General features: G+C 37.8%; 1 protein-coding gene and 1 long non-coding RNA gene across 5 annotated transcripts in view; one reads left to right on the forward strand and one right to left on the reverse strand.

Moving 5' to 3' along the window:
* Window positions 1-22,753, forward strand: part of adgrb3 (adhesion G protein-coupled receptor B3) — a 224,932-nt gene that overhangs the window by 120,125 nt on the left and 82,054 nt on the right. For all 4 annotated transcript variants that reach the window (XM_089117199.1, XM_089117200.1, XM_089117201.1 and 1 more), the window contains 4 exons: window positions 1,095-1,196; window positions 3,170-3,276; window positions 7,081-7,275; window positions 11,639-11,707. In XM_089117199.1, the coding sequence (XP_088973325.1) occupies window positions 1,095-1,196; window positions 3,170-3,276; window positions 7,081-7,275; window positions 11,639-11,707 (473 nt within the window). The remainder of the gene's footprint in view (window positions 1-1,094; window positions 1,197-3,169; window positions 3,277-7,080; window positions 7,276-11,638; window positions 11,708-22,753) is intronic.
* On the reverse strand, window positions 646-20,952 carry LOC148977178 (uncharacterized). Its single transcript, XR_016145566.1, has 2 exons — window positions 20,831-20,952; window positions 646-1,758 (listed from the first exon to the last, which is right to left on the reverse strand). It is a non-coding gene; the product is annotated as an uncharacterized LOC148977178 (long non-coding RNA).

Here is a 22,753-nt window from a genome sequence, read left to right on the forward strand (position 1 = left end):
CTCATGCATGTATTTTCATACACTCATAGGTAAGTTACATGATCAGTTATATAAATTCCTGATGGAGGCCTAATTGTTTGTGCATATTTTACTGAATTTATCATTCTTATATTCTTTAATGCTTACAAATTATTTCTGCAGACAAATATAAATCTTTACATCATGATCTGACATTTTATGTTTGATTTAAATCCCCAATGTAATGTAACACACTACTAAAAATAAAGGTTCCAAAATTATTTTATTTCATTTTATTATTATTGTTATTGTTTTATGCAGTGATGCCATAGAAGAAACAGGTTAAATGTTCTATGGACCATGAAATACAGTAAAAAATATTTAGTTTTAATATCACAATATAATAATAATAATAATAATGATCATGTAATAACACATTTATTAATTTTTGTTATAAATAAATGTTAATGTACATTAGAGGTACATTAAATTCAGTATTTTATATTTGTACTTATATTATATTGTAGGAATCCCTGCACATCCCATCCAGACAAATACATATAGACTATATTGTGGTCATAACTAAGAATTCGTTCCCACAACGTATTAATTCATTCCCATCGTGTCCAGAGCTGTGAAGTCCAGGTTCAGAAAGTAAAAGTCCTCCTGAGTATTTTGTTCCAATCACCTGGATATGCTAATTAGCCCAGTTTTTCAGCCAGGAGATTAGTGAAAGAGAACTAATTAGTGAAATCAGCTGGCTGAGTTCATGGGTGGAATAAACATATGGCAGGACTTTTACTTTCTGACCCCTGGACTTTACATCTCTGATCGTGGCCTGGACTACATCGTTCCCTCGTTTTGATGTAACTAAAACGAGGGAACGAATTATTATATGGTCCTCATGATTTATGAACATATTAGTAAGTAGCAGGAATGAATTGTTTAATACGCCACGATATAAATATTTTTCTTGCATTTCATGTGCAGCGCTCTGTAATATTTCAGCAATTATACAACCGTAAATTCTGATCCCTTTCCCCATCGTCCACCATTATGCACTCGTCTCTCAAATCTCCAATGAAACAGTGTGTCTTCGTGTGTCTAAATGTCTATATTTATTCCCGACCCCATAGCTCCTTATGAAATATGCCCGGAGGACTATGCTGTGTCCATGCTGTGGAGAAGAACTCCCTCTGGGGAACTGGCCTTCAACAGGTGTCCGCCCAACGCAACGGGTAAGAAGCCACCAGAAGATTGCTCAGCCACAAATCTAGTCACAGACGCTTTCAAAAAGAACACTTGTGCTTTTTTGCTCTGCTTTTCCTTTGCAGTGCATTTATTTCAGTGATGTTGAAATTATTCATAAATTCAGAAGGCTACGATGACAAATGTTTCTGACTAGTGTGTTCAGCACTGCTGCGACTGCCTTTAAATGGCTTATGCTGTGTGTACCTAGAGATTTTTGTCATTTGCATACCGTTGAACCCTCCAGCATTTTGTCAACTTCTTTTGAGAGGCCGCTTTCTGCAGAGGCATAAAGGGGAATAATACAACGACCAAAAAAAAAAGAGAGAGAGAAACCGTTTCTCCATCCTGCACATTCTTCTTGGAGATATGCTGTAGATCCGTCCCCAAGTCTTTCTCTCTCTCCTTTGTCCGGGTCTGAGGTGTGAGCCTTACTGATTGTGGTCCCAAACTGTTCTGTACTGTCTTACATTGAGCTTCTGTAACCTCCTGCTATCTCCTGTTGTGAAGATGCTCCGGTACACCACCACAATGACCTTGAAAGAGCAGGTGCTGGAGGAAAAAGAAAAAATGCAGGAATTCAGATAACAGCAAGCAGTCCGGAATAACTAGAAGCAGAAGCCGACTGCGGATGCGTGTACAGATGGATTAATGTCTTTTGTGGATGTATTTCTAGAAGTGGGAGGACTCCCACCATAGGCTTGGTTGTACTTTTGTATTTTTTTCTTCTTTTGGGGGGTTGAGAACATTTAATTATATCATTTATACATAAAAGAGACAGTGTTGTCAACCTGTGGGTGGAATTAGTTAGATTTACATTGTTTGATTTCTGCATAACCCACGTCAAAAAATTTCAGGTCGTGCATAAGCACTGGAGTGGGATCTGACGCCAGCAGCATGAAATGCTGGAAAATCTTCATTCATTATGAGGTTGGAATTAAATTAAACTCCGTCCTGGTTGCGACGAAAACGAATGAAAGCAACAGAAATCAAACAGTTGGAAATAGCTGAAGCGTTTGGGGAACTGATAAATTGGGAATGAAAGGAATGATTGGCGATTAAACCTCATGCGGGATGAGGATGAGAACTTTTCACTTTCGCTTTGTCCTATTTTCGTGCACGAGCACGATTGGATTAGGTTTGTGTGATCTTCACGCAAGTGTGTGTGTGTGAGAGAGAGATTAAATCTGGTTAGGGCCCTTCTGTGGTGCCATGTGTTTTAATGGCGAGATCTGAGAGTGTCCGCTTTTGATCCCGCTCTGTGGGAGTTTTCCATGATCTGTGGATGTGAGCTGGATGTCCCTGCTTGGGGGCAGGCGTCTGGCTCCAGCTGCGTCTCAGGTGGGCCGAGTGTGTTACGCTGTTGGCCGGGGTTGCGGGAGGTGGAACCGTGTTGGAACATGAGCTGATAAGACGTGTGTGTGTGTGTGTGTGGTAGAGGGGTGCGGGGTGGGTGGGGTAAGGTTGTTTCAAAAGGCAAGGACATGTACTTAACGCGAGACGGGAGACACGCTCTGACGGATCGGAGGCGAGAAATGTTTGCTTTTGTGCGTTTGTTTATCCGCTCCCGTGTGTGGGCGGCAGCCTTGTTGATATCTCAGGTTGCAGGGCTCCGTTCACAGCCGCCCCAAAACAAACAAAAAAAAGTCAAATCGGTGCGTGACAGCTGCCGTCGGTTAACGTCGTAATTCTATGAGCGGGAATTATGACCAGTCTTTTAAAGCATGTAATTACAGTTTGGTTTGTTTCGCAAGCATACACTGCAGTGGCACATGTGCGGCGCATGTGATCTGGCAACTGCCGCATCTAGATGATGATGAAGGCTGCTGCTTTTATCCCTCTCGCTGAAAAGATGTGTGGGCTGGCAGGTGGAATGAAAAAGGGAATTAAAAAGAAAAAACTCGCAAGAACAAGTATAAACCTCTTCTCGTATCTCTCTTCTCTCCCTCCTCCTTCTTTGCAGGCACCACTAGTCGACGCTGCTCACTGGATCACCGCGGGGTGGCCTATTGGGAGCAACCCAGCTACGCTCGATGCATTGCAAATGAATACAGATACTTGCAGCAATCAGTAGGTGCAAAGTCAGCTTCCTGCGCTCTGCTTCTGTTTGTGACGTGCCATAAATTATCCCTGCATTCGTCACGATCACCCAAAACTATTTCCACCAGTGCTTCCCCCCACAGTGCAGCGCCCCGGACCACCACGCTAGGTCTGCAAGATAAACTGCTATCATCTGAGAGGCAAATTAAAACCGCCAATTTTGCAGTTTTCCGAGCTCCCACGTTAATAGAGGACTCGCTCTAATTTCCTTTAACGTCCTGAAGATGGTTGTTGATTTTTCTGGGAATGCACCTGCTTGTACACAAATTAATGATTTTTATCTGAGTCTTTCTCAAACGCAGCACATCTCACACACATAGGCTTTTTATTATAGTCTGTTTTATACTGAGGTTATGATACTTTCCATTCCCTAGATCTCACACCGTTTTGCCTTTTTAAATATTAATCAAGGCACTTTTTATTATTTTGTATTAAGGCACTTCCCATGTGGGGTCTGCTGTCTGGTCAGGGTTTACTATCCTGTTGGGGGTTTTTGGTATTTGGTCAGTGTAGGCAAAACCTCACCCACAAGTACACGCAAACGTGTTTTTATAACTTTATGTTGACTTTAGGGCTGCAACTAACGATTATTTTGATAATCGATTAATCGGACGATTATTTTTTCGATTAATCGATTAATCGGATAAAAAATTATATTTCATTTTTTGTTTATTATAACAAAATAAAACCCTAAAAACCACACTCTTTTGTGTGTTAAACAATCTACTTAATACAGATAACTTCATTATAAAGAAAAACAAGAAATAAAAAAAAATATATGACCATAACCTATGACAAAAATGCTATTGTAAACTAGATTAGTGGATAACTCAGCAAAACTTAGCCTAGAAATATCACAAGTGCACAATAATTTTATAAAATCTAAACATTTAGTGAAAAAAACATTCCTTAGTGGGGAACAAATAAGAGACAATAAGTGTAGCACTAACTCTGGTAAAACGTACACATTGCTCTTTGTATTGTTGTTATACATTCATGAAAAACATCGTAAAAATCAGATACACAACTGTTTTAAATGTAAAGCACAGCTGTTTAGTGAGGAAGCAAAATATAATAGATAGGACAGAACAAGAAAGGCTATTAATAAGCTTTCATTGCGCAAAAGTATTATGACATGATCATGAAAGAGCTGCACAGAGTGCAAATGCGCATCGCGAGCGCTGAATGATGCGCTTGAAGCAACACGGAGTCACAGGGCGGCGCGCAGCTCTTCAGTGTCCGCTGCATTAAAGTTAAAAGCACCAAGGAAAGAGAAAGACATATTGACGGTGTATTATACAGTATCTATGCAATAGTTTATTAAGCCTTTTCTTTTAACAGTTTTAAATTTCAGTTAGGCTACTGTGCACGTGAAGAACAATTATACTGCGCCGACTCTACTATAGTGTTGTGATCTAACCATCATAGATCTTTATCTACGGATCCATTATAATAATAACATTGAATCATCTTGGAAAGAGATCATCATGTTAACTGTTGTAACGCGACGCGCTGTTTGAACACCGAATAGAGAATGACTGACAGCCGCAGTGGAGGGAAAAGCTTAGGTTAACTTGAATTTAATTTAATGACTTAAATATACATTTCTATCTCACATTATACTATAGTATGGCTTCATAAAGTATACACGATTAACGTAGGTCACCTATTTTGGTTTCAAAACGGCGAATTTACCGAAAGGTGAATGATTTTCGTGTGCTGCATATTGATAGCGGTTTCCTGATGACCGCAAATTAGTTCAAACTCACTGAATCAAGAGTGCGCATGCGAGACAGAAGATAATGTGCTCCAAACTGTCCGTGTTGCGTGTGCGAGACAGGGTAGAGCGGCGAGGGAGAGAGACTGCATGTGCGCCTCATGAAGCGCATGTAAGAAGCGCATGTTCCATCATGTAAACAATCCCCTTGACGTAATCAGACCAACTAATCGATAATGACATTCGTTGACAACGATTTTCATAATCGATTATAATCGATTTTATCGATTAGTTGTTGCAGCCCTAGTTGACTTTCCATTGATGTAGTGATTTTTAGACGGTTAAAACTGTATGTTAAATCCCACTACATTAACCCTACCACTAAACTCTTCATTGTGTATGACATCATGTCAGTGCGATTTATGCATGTTTCTTCATTGGCCTGTTGCTTTGCTTTGTGTTGAAGTGTGTCATTTTTTTTTTTATTTTTTTTTTTTAGATGGTCTTATCCCAGTTTAACATTTGGGGCAGATATATACTGCTGTTCAAACGTTTGGGGTCACAAATGTGAATTATTATTATAATTTAAAATAAGCTGTTTTCTACTTTAAAATATTAAAATGTTTTATATCTGTGAGTGATGGCAAAGCTGAATGCTCAAAAAGCATTTATTATTATCATTATCATCAATTGAAAACAGTGGTGCTGCTTAATATTTTTTTGGAAACATGATACAGTACATTGTTTTTGGATGCTTTGATGAATAAAAAGTTCAAAAGAACAGCATTTATTTAAAATATATAATCTTTTGTAACAAATATACTGGATTTGTAATCTTCTCTATCCTTAATACATTTAATTATTTTTATTTCACTTTTTTCAGTGTAGCACTTAAACGCCCAAACTTTTGAATGGTAGCTTTTGATGGGATAAGTATAAATACTTATACAGTACTTTAGCTTGGAGTTTGAACAATTTTGAAACCTCAAGTTGCTCTGGTTGTTGAGGAAAGGTGTTATTTGTGGAGCACTATTTTTTGCCCAGATGTTTCCCTACTAGGCTAGCGATTGACAAAATGGTGGAAAATGTTCCAAAAACCATTTAGAACACCCTAGCAACTGCATAGCAACCAGTGTTGGATAAGCTACTCTAAAAAATAATTAACTACTAGCTACTAATTATCTTCAACAGATTACTGTACTAATTACTTTCTAAATCCCATATCAACCTCGAACATTTGAACAATACAAGGATAAACGTGAAACTGCACTTTTAATTCTTTCAAATAAACAATATACAATTGTATAAATTATTATTTAACTAGCCAAAAAAAGGGAGAAGATTATATTAAAAACATTCATTTTAAAATTAGGCATTAAATTAAGAAGTTAAATCCACTATTGTTTTAAATAGAGTATTTAATTACATAAGAAGTAGCTACTGTATAATCGAATTACAGAAATATAAATATTGATTAGTAATGTTTCTTTTTCATATTAGTATTTATTAGTAACGAGTTTACTTAGTAATGAGTTACACCCAACACTGATAGCAACCGACCAAAACCACCTAGAACACCTTATCAACCTCATAGCAACAAGCCAAAAACATTTTGAACACCTTAGCAACCCCAAAGCAACAGGCTAAAACCATTTATAAAACCTTATCAACCTCATAGCAACAGGCCAAAACATTTTGAACACCTTAGCAACCCCAAAGCAACAAGCTAAAACAATTTATAACACCTTATCAACATCATAGCAACAGGCCAAAAACATTTTGAACATCTTATCAACCTCATAGCAGCAGCCTAAAACCATTTAGAACACCTTAGCAACCCCATAGAAACTAAGCTAAACTAGGCCAAAAACACTAAAACACACAGTGCTTCAGAAACATTATATAGCCAATCCTTAAATGACACCCTTCACCTTTAAATACTATAGTTCTGTGAACTCTATCTTCAATCATGTTTGTGACTTGTGCAGGACTCTGTTAGTGTTGCAGTCTTTGAAGGACACACAGAACCCAGTCTCTTTCCCTGTGTCTGTCTTCAGGTTCAGGGACACCTTGCTAAAGGTCAGAGGAATCTGGCAGGGGACGGCATGTCCCAAGTTACAAAGGTCCTCCTGGATCTCACCCAGAGACGCAATTTCTATGCAGGCGACCTTCTCTCCTCAGTGGAGATTCTTCGAAACGTCACTGACACCTTCAAAAGGGCCAGCTATGAACCTTCTTCTGATGACGTTCAGGTAAGAGAGAAAACAATGTTTGTATGTTTTTGACAACTTTGATTTAGACGTTGTGGTTATCTTAGGTCTTGAATTTTGGTAATGCAGGTTGAAAGTACTGATACTATTTATAAAATTTCCAGATGTTCTAACTACATGACTACAAGCAACAAGCAACATATACTACCATATACTAACTATACTAATGTTACACAAACACTTTTCCACTCGCCATCTCAGAGTCGGACAGCTGCCTTCTAAAACCAGTATCCTGATTTTACTTTGAACAACTTCACTCACTGGAGAATGACATACGTCATTCATTCGACATATGAATGACATATAGTTCCTCAAATTTAAAATACACGACCCGTTCTCATCCCAAGGTGTCATATACTGACGCTTTTGACAATTCATATACATCCGACACACATGGCACCCTTTAGCATCAATATGAGATGCAGATATATATGGGCCAGAAGGCACCTCCTAGTGGTCTAACCCTAACCCTACCCCAGACCTAAACCTACCCATAACCAAAGCGTGTTATATTGACGCTAAAGGGTGCCATGTGCGTTGGATGTATACTCATTGTCAAAAGCATCACTATATGACGCCCTAGGATGAGAATGCGTTGAAATACATTACTTCTATACTGCTAAATGTACCTGATTTTTCATATCAACAGAAAAATATACCAAGGTAACCTGACTTCTCTTGAGACTCCCCTGCTTCGCACTGTAGTTAATGATATGCTAAAGCCCGCCCCCTTGTGACATGATTGGTTACAACTTATTTGTTATGTGGAGAACTGCAATTTCAAACCACATCTTTTTCACTGCAGTTTTAAGGAGGAAATACTCAGCAATGCATTCACATCAAAAATAACGAATCTAAAACAACATTAAAAACTTGATTTTCACCACAGGAGGTTTTTTAAATATTAAATGTAAAAAAAATAAGCAATATTTATATTTAAAGTAAAGATATTTATAATGTTAAAAGGTTTATGTTTGGACCTTCTATTCAACAAATAATCCTAACATAAAGTATCATAGTTTACAACACAACTATTTTCAACATTGATAATAATAATTAAAAAGAATCACCAATTAGAATGATTTCTGAAGGATCATGTGACACTGAAGACTGGAGTACGGATGCTTAAAACTCAGCTTTGTCATCACAAGAATATTTTTTTTATTTATAATATTGCAATATAAACCAATTATTTAAAATATTAATAATATTTCACAATCTTGCTGTTTTTTACTGTATTTTTTTAAACAAATATTTGTGCCCTTATATTTATAGTTTTTTAAAAAAATTAGTCTCATTTAGGATTGTCTCATAAATACTTGCCTCCAGCACTCCATTCACATGTTTCTGAAGGGGGACGTTTTACTCAAGACACTCCAGTTGAGATGAATGGGAATGCTGACAGCTCTCTCCAGATATTATATGCGTTTGGTAGAAGTTCGCGAAATGGCGGAAGTTACTGAAAAGTCTTAAATCACACACAGCATCTTCAAAATGGCAATGTCACTACTTGGGACCGTGACTGATAAATATCTCGCCGGTCTTGCCCCTCTCAGAGAGCTTATGGGATTGTGACACCATGCGCCAGCTGCTGATAAGAGATAGTCACTACGTCTATCTCCTTCTATCTCAAAGCCTTATCACAACCTTCCCAATACCAGAATAAACCGATTTCTCATGACCTGTTTGTGAGAATCTGGGTATTTCTTTTACATAATACGGAGTGTAATGTGATTTTGAGTGTGTATGTTTGTGTGTTGGGTTGGTGTGGGAGGTTTTATCCAAGGCATGATGTGAACCGGAACAACCCCTCCTCCCCACGCACGTGTGCCGGGGTGGGTTGTGTGTTTTGGAACGTATTAATGCTGTGTTTAAGAGGACGCATTACCACCAGAGGGAGCATAAGCATTCAAGTAGAAAAACAAGCGTGCCGGAGCCAAAGACACTGCATTTCTCCTGCCTTTCGTTGCACAGAGGCAGAGAAGCAAACAGAAAAGTAGACAGGCAAGCGTCCAGTTGGATATCTCATTCAGCCCAGTCACCGCAGCAAACATCAGCTCTCTTTCCAGTCTTAGAGTAGACGGCTCTCCCAGGCTCCTTCAAACTCGATCCTTCCCCTTTAATTCAGTGCACACACGAGTGCTTAGAAAAAGATCAACAATCCCTGAATTGAAAGCAGCAGGAAATCCCAGGTGTGTTTTAGAGCCGAGGCTGCTGGACATATCCCATCATCTCCCTGTAAATCAGCGCTGTGTAATTCCTCTAGACACTGTTTGTTGAGACTTTTAAAATGCAGAGGAGATTCTTTTTTATTGCCTTTTCAGGGAACGGGTGTATTTTTTGACAAACATTCCAGATATGAACTAGTACTGGTTTGCTTTTTCAAGGACTATGTAAAATCAATTTAATATACTTGAATAGCCTATAGAGGTACAAAAATGCTATTTTTATTAATTCAGTCACACAAATTTTTATAAGAGCACAAGTCCTCATTAAATACATCATTGATTTTCTTAGAAAAGAAATAAGAGGACAGTTTTCATTGCAAAAATAGTGTTGTATTATGCAAATGCATTATCCTTTCGCTAGTGTACTCCATTCTGTTGGTGTTGTACAGTGATATAAACTGATTGTCACTGTAAAAAAAATATATATATATATTGTTGGTTTAACTTAAAAAATAAGTTAACCTGGTTGCCTTAAAATTTTAATTTCAATGAAATTGAAAAATTGAGTTAATACAATGAAAGGGATTGATTTAATCATCAGAAACTCAAAATATTATGTTATCTGAACTCAATAAATTATTTAAGTTGATTTGACAAAAGAAAAAATGTTGTGATTACAAATCATGAAAATATATGAAGAGTTCAGATGCAAAAGCCTCTAAATGCCATTTGAAATTTTCTTCTTTAATGATGATTTTTATCAAACTTGTATATTTAAGTTCAGTAATTTCACTTAAATAACAATAAATAGGTAATTACCATTGACATTTAAGTGAAATCTCTGAACTTAATTATACAAGCTTGATAAAAATGATCATTCTAGAAGAAAATTTCAAATGGCACTTAGAGGCTTTTGCATCTGCTCTTCATATTTTTACAGTGTTCTTAAAAATGAACGGCAGCAACCTTTTTTACATAATTTTGCTATTTTTACACACATACATATATATATATATATATATATATATATACAATTTTAAAATATTTAAAGGCATGAATAAAAATAAAAATGGATTATAATGTGTTTGTGTTTTAAATACTGTAGGTTATTAAGTAAATAAACTTAATGTGCAATTGTGGAAATGTCAAGTAAACATAACTTAATTGTTTCAATTATGCATAAAGTTTACTCACTGTAAAAAAATATATATTGTTGGTTTAACTTAAAAAATGAAGTAACCTGGTTGTCTTCAAATTTTAAGTTCGTTTAAATTGAAAAATGGAGTTAATACAATGAAAGAGATTGATTTACAGTAATCATCAGAAACTCAAAATATTATGTTATCTGAACTACATAAATTATTTAAGTTGATTTGACAAAAGAAAAAATGTTGTGATTACAAATCATGAAAATATATGCTTTACAGTGTAGGCTACTTAAAAATGAAAGGCAGCAACCTTTTTTACATAATACTCATATATACAATTTTAAAATATTTAAAGGCATAAATAAAAATAAAAAATGGATTATAATGTGTTTTAAATACTGTAGGTTATTAAGTAAATAAACTTAATGTGCAATTGTGGAAATGTCAAGTTCACATAACTTAATTGTTTCAATTATGCATAAAGTTTACTCACTGTAAAAATATTGTTGGTTTAACTTAAAAAAATGAAGTAACCTTGTTGCCTTAATTTTAAGTTCGTTGAACTTGAAAAAATGAGTTAATACAATGAAGGAGATTGATTTAAGCATTTCAAACTCAAAATATTATGTTATCTGAACTACATAAATTATTTAAATTGATTTGACAAAAAAAATGTGATTACAAATCATGAATATATATATATATATATTTTTTTTTTTTTTTACAGTGCTTTACTTTAACGCAACTTAAGGAGGCTTAAGGAGGTTTCCTCACTTTTACGGTGTAACCTACAGTATTTAAAAATGCATTATAATGCATATTTATCGTTTAACATCCGGTGGTTTAAAAGAAGTGTTTTACTCAGTTGTTTATTCATATATAAATGTCTATGCGTTTCATAGTGCATACAAATTATGCATATTAAACTTTCAAAGCATAATGACTGAAATGAGATCCTTCACAAATAAAGTTACCAGTCTTGTCCAATGACAGCAGCGTTGTGCTAACAACAATTTATTCTCTCCCCAGAATTTTTTTCAGATCATCAGCAATCTCCTGGAAGAGGAGAACCGAGAAAAGTGGGAAGACGCGCAACAGGTGGGTCTGAACACTGTGAGCGTGTGTTTTTGAAGCATTGGTGTCGAGATTGCTTTATTAAAGTCACGTCGCGGAGAGAATCTGCTGTTGTGTGTCACTCTGCGGCTGTATATTGCGTGATGAGCCCTCAGTGAATTGATTGCCATCACCAGTGCAGATGCTTTAGGTAATTGTCAGGTCAAAGAGGTGCCTGTCTCCACAGGCTGGGCTGCGTCAAATCAAACCTTCTCTGCCAAACGCCGACCCCCCTGCTGTGCTGATTGGTGGAAAGGCATCTGCAATATCCACTGCATGCACTTGGTGGCAGCAGCATTGGCAGCACATGTCCAGCCTTCATGCTTTCCCTCAGCGGTCTCCATTGTCTCTCCTCTCACTCTCTGAGAGACAGTGTAAAAGCAGCCGGAGGGATTTGGATTGTGTTAAGCTGGATGTTCTTCAGAAACTCAGACAAAAAATTCCCACTGCATTATTATTGCTTTGGAGCAAATTGAGTGTCTTAAATGTTTCTTTCTTTCCCTTTGGTAATTCCTCTTAAGCAGACAGTGGTAATGCTACTGTCTATCAAACGTAAGCTGCTTTGGAGCTCCTTCCTCGAACGTTTTCACCCGTAGTCTGAGAGTTGTGGCAAAACGTGTCCTTGAGTGAGACGGGGGTACCGTGTGTCAACCGAATCAGCCCTTTAATGGAGTTTGCAGTCGGGTAGTGTCACAAGGCTTTTAAAGAAAAGTAATATGTTTATCAGTCAGGAGTGTATTCGGAGATCAGGTCACGTAGCCGGTCGCCTGCTTTGCTGAAGGGGTATAAACGGTCCCCGGAGCACACCTGTTTTCCATTCACGTTCCTCCTCTGCTTTGTCACAGATTGAATCTTCAAGCTCCTTAAATCATTAAAGGACATCTGAGACGGTTTGTCACCGGCTCTGTCAAATGACTGACCTTAGAAAGCTCTAACGTTTAAAGATCACGCAGGATTTTATCTTGTCTGTCTGTCCTGTCTTTTCTTCTTTAGAGTCGGCTTGCCCGAGCTTTGATTGGCTGTCTAGAGTTCACACGGTCTCAGATTCATGGCAGTGTTTGCGCCGTTAGAGCAGAGAGGGAACCGTTTTAAAGGAAGTGCTTAAGAGAAGAGGCTGTTACTCGCAAATTCACAACTTGAAATGAAGGAGAATACAAGGTTCATTAGTTTCATTAACTGATGGTTTAAAGATGTACTGTCTGCTTATAGATAGTACTGGCGTGTCTTCCATCATGAACCATATACAAGAAGAGTAATTCTAAAGTATTCTATTCGTAATTCTAATTCTAATCTCTTCTATTAATGTAATATTTTATTAAAATGTAGTGTATTATATTATAAAGTACATTATTATATTATATTATATTATATTATGTTATATTATATTATATTATATTATAAAGCGCCTGCCCTGTGTTTAGTTGCAGTGAAGCTCCCTATTTATCAATGTATTATTTTATTAAAATGTATTGTATTATATTATAAAGTAAATTGAATTACATTATAAATTGTATTACATTTTATTATTATATTATATTATATCATAAAGCGCCTGTCCTATGTTTAGTTGCAAGGAAGCTGCCTATTATTTTATATCACTATAAACATATTTTATACATTTGACATCAAACATTATAACTTATTACACACACAAACAGAGTGAGAGTGAGAGTGTGTGTGTGTGTGAGAGAGAGAGAGAGAGAGAGAGAGAGAGAGAGAGAGAGAGATTGACTGAAAAACTCCTTTAATTCCTAATTAACATCCTAAAACATTGACATTATAACATCAATCTCACAAACACTTAAATATTATCAAAAAGATAAAACCATCTCTCCATCATCACCGACAACACAAAGAACATTTGCAACAGACCATTTTTCAACAAAGCACTGTACATTGTTTGTCAACTTGTAATTAGGGATGTCCCGATACCACTTTTTCACTTCCGATACCGATACCGATGCCGCACCTTTGGCTTTTGCCGATACCGATATTAGTCCGATATTTTTTTTTCGTGGTCCGACGTGCCGTATACGGCCCACAGGGTGGTTTATAGGTTTAACTTTGTGAAAGACAAAACAAAACAAACACAAAAGTAAACATAATACATATCTTTGGAAAGCTGAGAAACTCGTGATTCGAACGACGTAAACCATTTTAAGATACAATCAACACAGCGGGCACAATCTGTCTCTTTGTCAGACCACCAACAGCCAAAACAAACCAACACAAACTGGAAGAAACTCACCAATTAGCCATCTGTTAGTCCACATTCCAACAAAAATGGTTTGGTTTCACTGTAAAGCGTCCATACAATCCAATTTGAAGAAGTTTTTAGTCCAAAACAATTGTATATATGAATAAACATCCATGGAATGTAAATAGTAGCATTTCGCGTTAGCCGACAGCGCTATCACAACTTCGACGCACTAATGCTACGTTCACACCGGACGCGAATAGGGCGTCAGGCGCGAATGATTTCAATGTTAAGTCAATGCAAAGACGCTTTACGCGCGTGAAAAATTCCTGCGGCGCGAATGAGGCGTGGAGCGCGGCGCGGAAGACGCGAATACGCCTCATTCGCGCGTCAAGTTGGCGCGAATGGCGCGAATTGAGCGTTGTGCATTCACGCGTTTGACGCGAATTCGCGTCTGCCGCCCGAGTTGAAAAATCTGAACTTTGGCGTGAATTCGCGCCGCGTTAACCAATCAGGAGCCTAGCTGCTTGCTCACGTGGTGAAGTGTCTGGATGCTTCAATAAATTGTTTTGTTAATATGACTAAATGCATGGTGGGATTATGCACAACAAAGCAAATGTTTCATCACTTAAAACATTATTTCTATATGGAGACATGTTCATTTTGTATTGAATGTTATTCATTCCATATCTAGAAATAGTATTATGTTGTAAAGACAATCAACATATGTGCATAAATTCGTGTCTGGACGTGAGAGAGAGAAAAAAAAAAAAATCACAGGACAGGTTAATAACTTTTGAAGGCTGGCTCTATTTATTATCAAAACAAAAATAAATGACAGCTAGATTAGATGGATGAGGGGCCGGGCGAGGGTGATCCTCGCTCAGATGCGGGACAACAGGTCATCAAACTGGGCGCGTGACAGGCGGAAGTACCGCTGACAGCGGCCGTCATCCAGCGCAGCTCCTGGAGCGAGCGAATGGTGAAACTCGCCAAACGGTTCGGCTCCGAAGGGTCCGGTGGACACAAATATACGGCGACGATGATCCCCACGCCGCTGTTCTGCTATCCAGAGTAAATACAGAGCGGTAACTCTCTTGATGAATGCTCGGTCGACATAAAAACAATGACCGCCAACGGATTTTGATTCTGACGCGCGTAAATTTCGCTTCAAACTTTACGCGCGCCAGTTTCGCTCTTGACACGCGAATTAACACTAGTGGTCAAGCGTCAAACTAGACGCGTCAGGCGCGAATTTGACGCGCGATTCGCGTCCGGTGTGAACGTAGCACTATTGATCCGTCTACAGTTGAAACGTAAACATTGGAGAAAAAAGAATGTCAAAATGGCCGCTGACCCATGAACTATTGATTGACAGGTCATTTTAGCCAATCGGCGAGTGTTAGGGGTGTCTTCTAAACTCCAACAGCCAACGAGCGTGCCTGGTGAAGATCGGTACCTACCTCTCTTTGAGTGACAGTTTATCTATCCAGTTGCAATAGAGAATGAAATGACGCTATTTTCTGATAGCCAATGAATTTCTGAAAAGACTGAAATGCAGCTTTTGTTCCGTGCGCAGAGCGAGAGTGATTCTCTGCGTGCGTGTGCGTAAACACAACAATCATCACGTGACAGGCTGCGCCGCTAAACTGGATATCGCTCATATTTTTTTCTCCCCTCCGATCTCCGATCTAGCGTTCTGGGCCGGTATCGGCGCGATACCGATGCCGTGGATCGGATCGGGACATCCCTACTTGTAATAAGCATATTAAATTCTAAGACGGGATGCTAATAGGCCTAAAAAGACCCCATTGACTTCATTTGACCCTTTTTTCTTAATCATATGTTTCCTTGAAATCCATATGGAAAGTTTAGCCACTCCAAACACATAATTCATCAAAACATGTTTTTGTTTTTTCTTTGCAGAATACTTTGGTCCAAAAATAAACAAAGAAAATGAAAAACATTCTCCCCAAAGTAAACACCACTGTTCCAATAAATGAAACAACTCTCATAACCTGCAGCATTCACAAAACAAATGAACCAAAGTTTCATTCTGGGTACAAAAAGGACATTCCACCCCTTGACTAGGATCTAAATGGGCAACATGTTTATTAGTGGCTATAGCCCCATGAGTTATTCTCCATTGGAGATATCCCGTCCTCTTATCAATTGGTAATTTATACAAATATCTCCAACAGCCTTTCACAGACTGATCAGGGCCAAAATAATCAAACCACTTCGATGGTTTCATTTCCACCAATGGTCTCATGTAAAACATGTTTACACACAGGATATACATTTGTTTCTTGCCCAACTCTTCAAAAGAACCTAGCTGTACAGTTGAGAATGAAAGAAAGCTATTTTCTATGCTGAGCCCCTCTTCAATTGTTAGAGAAACATCAAGTGATGGGAAAACATATTCACACCCGTCCTCCCATTGACCCAACACATCTCTTTCACTGGCAAAAGCCTTCAGTGACGGTGGTAGTGACTCACAGACCTCATCCACTATTTTTCCAATCAATCTCTCAGATCTTACATTGGCCAATCGTCCTAGTTCAACTAGAGAGGCATTCATGGCTCTAAAGAGATGTCCCAGCTTTGTGCATCCAGCCTCTCTCAGTGCTGACCGTAGACTGGAAGACTTTAATGACCGTACATTAATGAAATCATTAAAAAATAGAGGCTCTTCAAAGATCCACATTCCAGGCAATGCAGTTGAATCTCTTGTAGTTTTCAAAATGTGAAATGCATTTAAAACTGAATAATAGAAGGATGTTAATTCCCCAAAATCTACTTCTTCAGTTTTTAACAAAAAAAGTTGCTTACTATAACCCAGCCTCCCTGCCTTCTGTAGAAGCAACTTTGCAGTTTCATGCCATCTCAACCCATTCCCATATAGAAATCTCTGTGCAGTTTTTAATCTAAACGTCACAATACGTGAAGATAAATCTACAAGTCCCTGACCCCCCTCACAAAGAGGCAGATAAAGGGCAGCAGCTCTAATCCAATGACAGCCTGACCAAAAAAAATCTAAAAGTTTCCTCTGTAAACTTTTAACCAGGGCCTCCGGTGGATTTAAAACCATAAATGTATGCCAGAGCATGGAAGCAACCAAATTATTTATTACAAGAACACGCCCTCTGTGTGACATCTGGGGCAACAACCATTTCCACTTGGACATTTTTGCAGACACCTTCTCCATTATTCCCTCCCAGTTCTTTTCTTGATATTGTTGTGTGCCCAAAAAAATACCCAAAACTTTAAAGCCATTTTTCCCCCATGTCACACCTCCAAGTAAACAAGGCAGCTTTTCCTGTTCCCACTTTCCCACTTGTAAAGCCTCACTTTTATCCCAGTTGACTTTCCATGAAGAAGCCTTTTCATAACACCTCAAAGCCCTTAAAATTGTACATACATCATCATCATTTTTAATGAATATATTGATGTCATCAGCATATGCTGAAACAACTAAAGGGGACTCAAAAATGTGATTTGGTAACCTAAAACCATTCAAATTGTTCCTCAAAAAACACAAAAGAGGTTCAATAGCTAATGAATAAAGCTGTCCTGAAATAGGACAACCTTGCCTTATTCCTCTTTCCACAGGAATTGGTCTACTAAGTCCTCCCCCTACTTTGACCATGCAAGAAGCTCCATTATAGAGGAGACTTATCCAGGCAATAAATCTCTCTCCAAAACCAAAAGCTTTTAAGACAGAAAACAAAAACCTATGATCGCTTCTGTCAAACGCTTTCTCCTGGTCTAAAGATAAAAGTCCAACATTTTGATCATACACTTTACACACATCTCTTATCAAAAATAGGTTGTCCATTATAGTCCGATCTGGAATACAATAGGTCTGATCCATGTGCACAAGCAAGCCGATATAAGGCTTCAACCTATTGGACAGAGCTCTAGAGAGCACTTTATACTCGGTACATAAAAGCGCAACAGGCCTCCAGTTCTTAAGATGTGATAAATCTCCTTTTTTTGGAAGTAAAGTTAATACAGCTCTTCTGCAAGAAGTTGGAAGTAAACATTGTTCAAAAGAGCTCATCAGGACTTCATGAACATCGGATCCTATAGTCCCCCAAAAATGTTTAAAAAAGTCAATACTGAGTCCATCTATTCCGGGTGAGCGCCCCGAAGTCAGCTGATTAACAGCTATAGTGAGTTCCTCCAGGCTTAGTCCTTTATCCAGTTCTGTTTGTTCAATTCCACTGAGTTTAGGCAGACCTTCTAAAAGTTCTTGGACACATTCTTCATCACATTGTTCTTTGCCATACAACTCTGTATAAAAAAGCGCGGCGCATCTTCTCATTTCTCCTCCATCAGTTGTTACATGCCCATCTGGACATCTCAGACATGTCATGCGCTGATTTTTCACATCAGTTTTTTCCCAAGTTGAAAAAAAAATGTACTTGAGGCATCCATATCCTTTAATTGAATATATCTTGACCTCACAAGGGCCCCTTTTACTTTTTCTTGTAGCAAAGAACTCAGCTCCACTCTCTTTATTTTCAAAGTGTCATTGCTTTCAGCATCCCCACCATTTAAAAGGCCATTTTCAATCTGTTTTATGGCCTCCTCAACTTCATTTATAGCCTGTTTTAACATAGTAGAAGAAAAAGAAGTATATTGTTGACAAAAGATTCTGATTTGAGCCTTTCCAACTTCCCACCACTTATTTAAAGACTCAAATAGACTCCTTTTTTCTTTCCACTTCTGCCATAGAATTTTAAAATTCTCACAGAAAGTTACATCTTGGAGCAATTTATTGTTGAAGTGCCATTGAGATCTAGTAACATTTTGCATCAAAGAAATAGTCACAGTAATAAGATGATAATCAGAAAATCCAACTGGTCTAATTACACTTTCAATTAACTTTGATCTAAGTCCGTGTGACAAGTAAAATCTATCTAGTCTTGCTGCACTCACTCTTCCATCTAAAATTTTGACCCAAGTATATTGTCTTTCATTTGGAAATTTAATTCTCCATGCATCTATAAGATCTAACTGGACCAGTAAACTTTTTAAATTTCTACTAGATTGCAAATGTGGCTCCTCACTAAGTCTATCATTGTTAAAATCAACAGTGCAATTCCAGTCCCCACCTAGAATAAGATAGTCAAATTCATTTAACTCAAGAGCTTTTTTTACATTATTGAAAAACTCTATTCTTTCAGACCCAATATTAGGGGCACAAATGTTAATAAAACAATAGACTAAACCCTCTATATTAGCTTTAACCATTTGAGCTCGACCTTTAACTAAGTCACAGGAACTCAAAACATTAATTTTTGAATTACTGGAAAAAAAGTATTGCTACCCCTCCACTCAAATTACTCCCATGATTTAAAAAAACTTGACCACCCCAAGATAGACCCCATTCAACTTCGTCTTTTATTATGCTATGTGTTTCTTGTAAGAAAATTGCATCTAGTCTATTTATTTTTCCCACCTCCTTAACCATTTCTCTCTTCTGTCTATCCCGCCCACCATTCATATTTAAAGAGCCCACTCTTAAACTCCCCATAGAAAAAAAGAAAAGAAGGGACAGACAGAGAAAAAAAATAGTCAAAAGATGCATCATGATCAAAGCTGACATCATCTATTTTCTTACTAAAGCTCTCCTTCCTTTTCCTGTTTTATTTGGCTTGGAAACCTTTTTAAGTGCTGTGACATGTTTCCTCAAACGATACCGCTTCCGTTCATCCAACAAGTCCAAACTAACCATCTTTTGTAGTAATGCCACCGACCTAATAAATTTATCTGTGTCAGCAAAGTAATCATCGACCTTAACTGACTGACCAAACGTTTCATCCAGGAAATTATTAATTTCCTCCAGAGAATACAAATCTTTCACTCTATTTGACCCATCAAAACCTTCACCATCTGACTCATCCTGTTCCATCTCTTCAGCATCACTTTCCACCTGACTTCCAACATTCAACAAAGTAGTCACTTCATTCTCCGCGGATGCAACAACAGCATTCTGGTCAGTAGGTACACTTTTCTCCGTAGCTTCAACTTCACTGATTTGTTCCCCTGTAATTTTCACCTCCTTTGGCGGTGCCACAGCGCTCTCAGCAGAAGTTGATGGCTCTGAAGAACCATCATCCACCTTACCATCTTGATTTGTCCTAGTATTCTCTACACTATGCACTCTTTCTCCCTGAACAGTAGACATACTACTAGAAGCTTCACCACCTTGCCCATCAGCTTCATGTGTTTGTACAATGTGGTTCTCTGCACGTTCAGCTTGTTCTCTGTGCGGGCAATCAAGACGCTTGTGCCCCACATCCCCACATTCAAAACATTTCATACTCCCTGAATTAGCATACACAGTGTAATATCCTCCTCCATGCTTTATCTTAAAGGATACATCCAAAGACTGTGTTGGAGAGTCTAGGAACATAAACACTTGTCTACGAAGTGAGATAACATGTTTTAAACGCGGATCCTTGCACCCGAGCGTTACGGTCTTAAAACCACTCGCAAACTTTCCAAACCTACGCAATTCTTGTTCAATCAGCTCATTTGGAATGAAAGGCGGTACACCTGAGACAACTACTCTTGTAGACGGCACTGATAACGGCGAAACTTGAACAAACAAATCATTGATAAACACTCCATTTTCAACCAAATCATGTACCAAGCGTTCTTTCAAAAAAACTACTGCCGCTTTATTCATTCTAGACGCATGAAAAATATTATCAAACCCTACCTGTTCACCAACTGCGATCAGAGCCTCCTCCATCGTAACACCGGGATCAGTAACAAACCGAACCCCGTGTCCAATGGACAGCGGCGGCGTCACAGCGGACGCCATGCCCGCGAAAGTTTAAACAATTATTATTCCGTCTGTTTTCCGCCCGATGCAAAAAAAATAAACGATGTCTTACCTTGACCATGCACGTGAGGAAATATGAAGAAAAATCACCACAGCAGCATGCCAAAAAAACATCAAAAAGCTAGCTCCCCATGCACAAACACTCACTCAATCATTCACTCACTCACACCAACGGAAACCGAAAACCGGAAGCCCGAGAGAGAGAGAGAGAGAGAGAGAGAGAGAGAGAGAGAGAGAGAGAGAGAGAGAGAGAGAGAGAGAGAGAGAGAGAGAGAGAGAGAGAGAGAGAGAGAGAGAGAGAGAGAGAGAGAGAGAGAGAGAGAGAGAGAGAGAGAGAGAGAGAGAGTCTGCAACAAATATGTTAGTTAAATACATAATATTAACAGCTTTTAAAATATACCATACCCAAAAAACATATAGTATTATTTTGGTACTTTTATGTGAGTGAATAAATAGCCTTATAATGTATTGGTACAAATTTCTTCAAATCTGTTTGCATAAGGTATAGATAAATGAATACTTACCCCCCATACGGTAAAATCAGGGAACAATACAGGGTGCAGAGTGTATTGTAATCAAGGGCATGTTTAGCTTTTTTTTTTATTATTATTGCTAGACTTTTGGAAACTTTAAATACTTTTATCTTCCATATCATAATAGCAGAAGAGTAGTTGTAGATTAAGTGTTGTTATATTTTATAATATAAAAATATTATTGGTTTTACTTAAAAAATTAAGTAACCTGGTTGCCTTAAAATTTTAAGTTCATTCAAAATGAAAAATTGAGAAAATTGATTTAATCACCAGAAACTCAAAATATTATGTTATCTGAATTACATAAATTGTTTAAGTTGATTTGACAAAAAAAAAAAAAAATGAAAATATTGATATGACGGTAGAATATAAATATATATTATATGACAGCACAAGTGACTGTGCATCACCAGTGCTGGCTCATCTAATGGCCGTCAGCCTCGGCCATTTCCCGCACTGCTGTCTTCCCAGCCCAGCGCTGTTGCCATGGCGAGGGATGCTCTCTGCTGTCCCCCAGCAGTCTGACCGACCCTCAGCGACTCTCTCCCCGTCTGCAGCCTGTCTGATTGGCTTGGCCCGAGATCGGCCCCCATGCCAATGCAGAGCCCGACTCCTGCCAGAGGGATTATTAGATATGTGACTCCATCGCCCTGTTTCTGCACCTCACTAAGGGTGCTAATTATGAAATGTCACTCAGTGCTGTTTTTTTTCTGCACCCGAGTTTTTATTTCTTTATTTATTTTTTGTCTTTTGCAGATTGGCTGCAATGTGTTTTTGTGCTTTGTTTGTTGTAATGAGGAGAGAGGGTCCAGATGACGCTAATGAGATGGGAGAAATGGGAAGCACACAGTGTCATATGGCATATTAATCCATACAGTAAATCTCCTGGGTAAAATGGTTCAAATAACTTGGCTTTTTAATTTATTTTTTAAAATCATTATTATTTAATCTCACCGTATTCTACATTTAAATATCACAAGTTGTTAACATTAATATTAATATACTGTGAACTAACATCAGAATGAATGTTTTTATTTAATAACATTAACAAAGGTTAATTAATGCTGTACAAATACATTATTCCTTGTAATTTTATGTTAGTTAATGTATTAAATGGTGTTAACAAATTGAAAGTGTTACTCTTAAAGTTAATATAAATTCATAATTGACCCTACTTTTTTAAATGAACATTCTTGTTTATTCTGCATCTTTGGAGCACACAATTTTATTTCTTTAACAATTTTGTTTGTTCATACTTTGTCAAAATTGAATAACTTGTTCCACCTAAAGCACATTTCCTTTTCGTATGGCATCGCAAATACCTCTTATTTTTTTCAAACTCTCTTCCCCAGCCACTAGATTCCTTTATTTTATGCAGCATTGACTTTTCATGATCCAAATGAATTTCAGATTAATACAATCAAGTCCTGAGAGTTGTGAAC

Source organism: Pimephales promelas, chromosome 11 (genome assembly GCF_988280905.1).
Source record: "Pimephales promelas chromosome 11, fPimPro1.hap1.1, whole genome shotgun sequence".
NCBI classification, from domain to species: domain Eukaryota; kingdom Metazoa; phylum Chordata; class Actinopteri; order Cypriniformes; family Leuciscidae; genus Pimephales; species Pimephales promelas.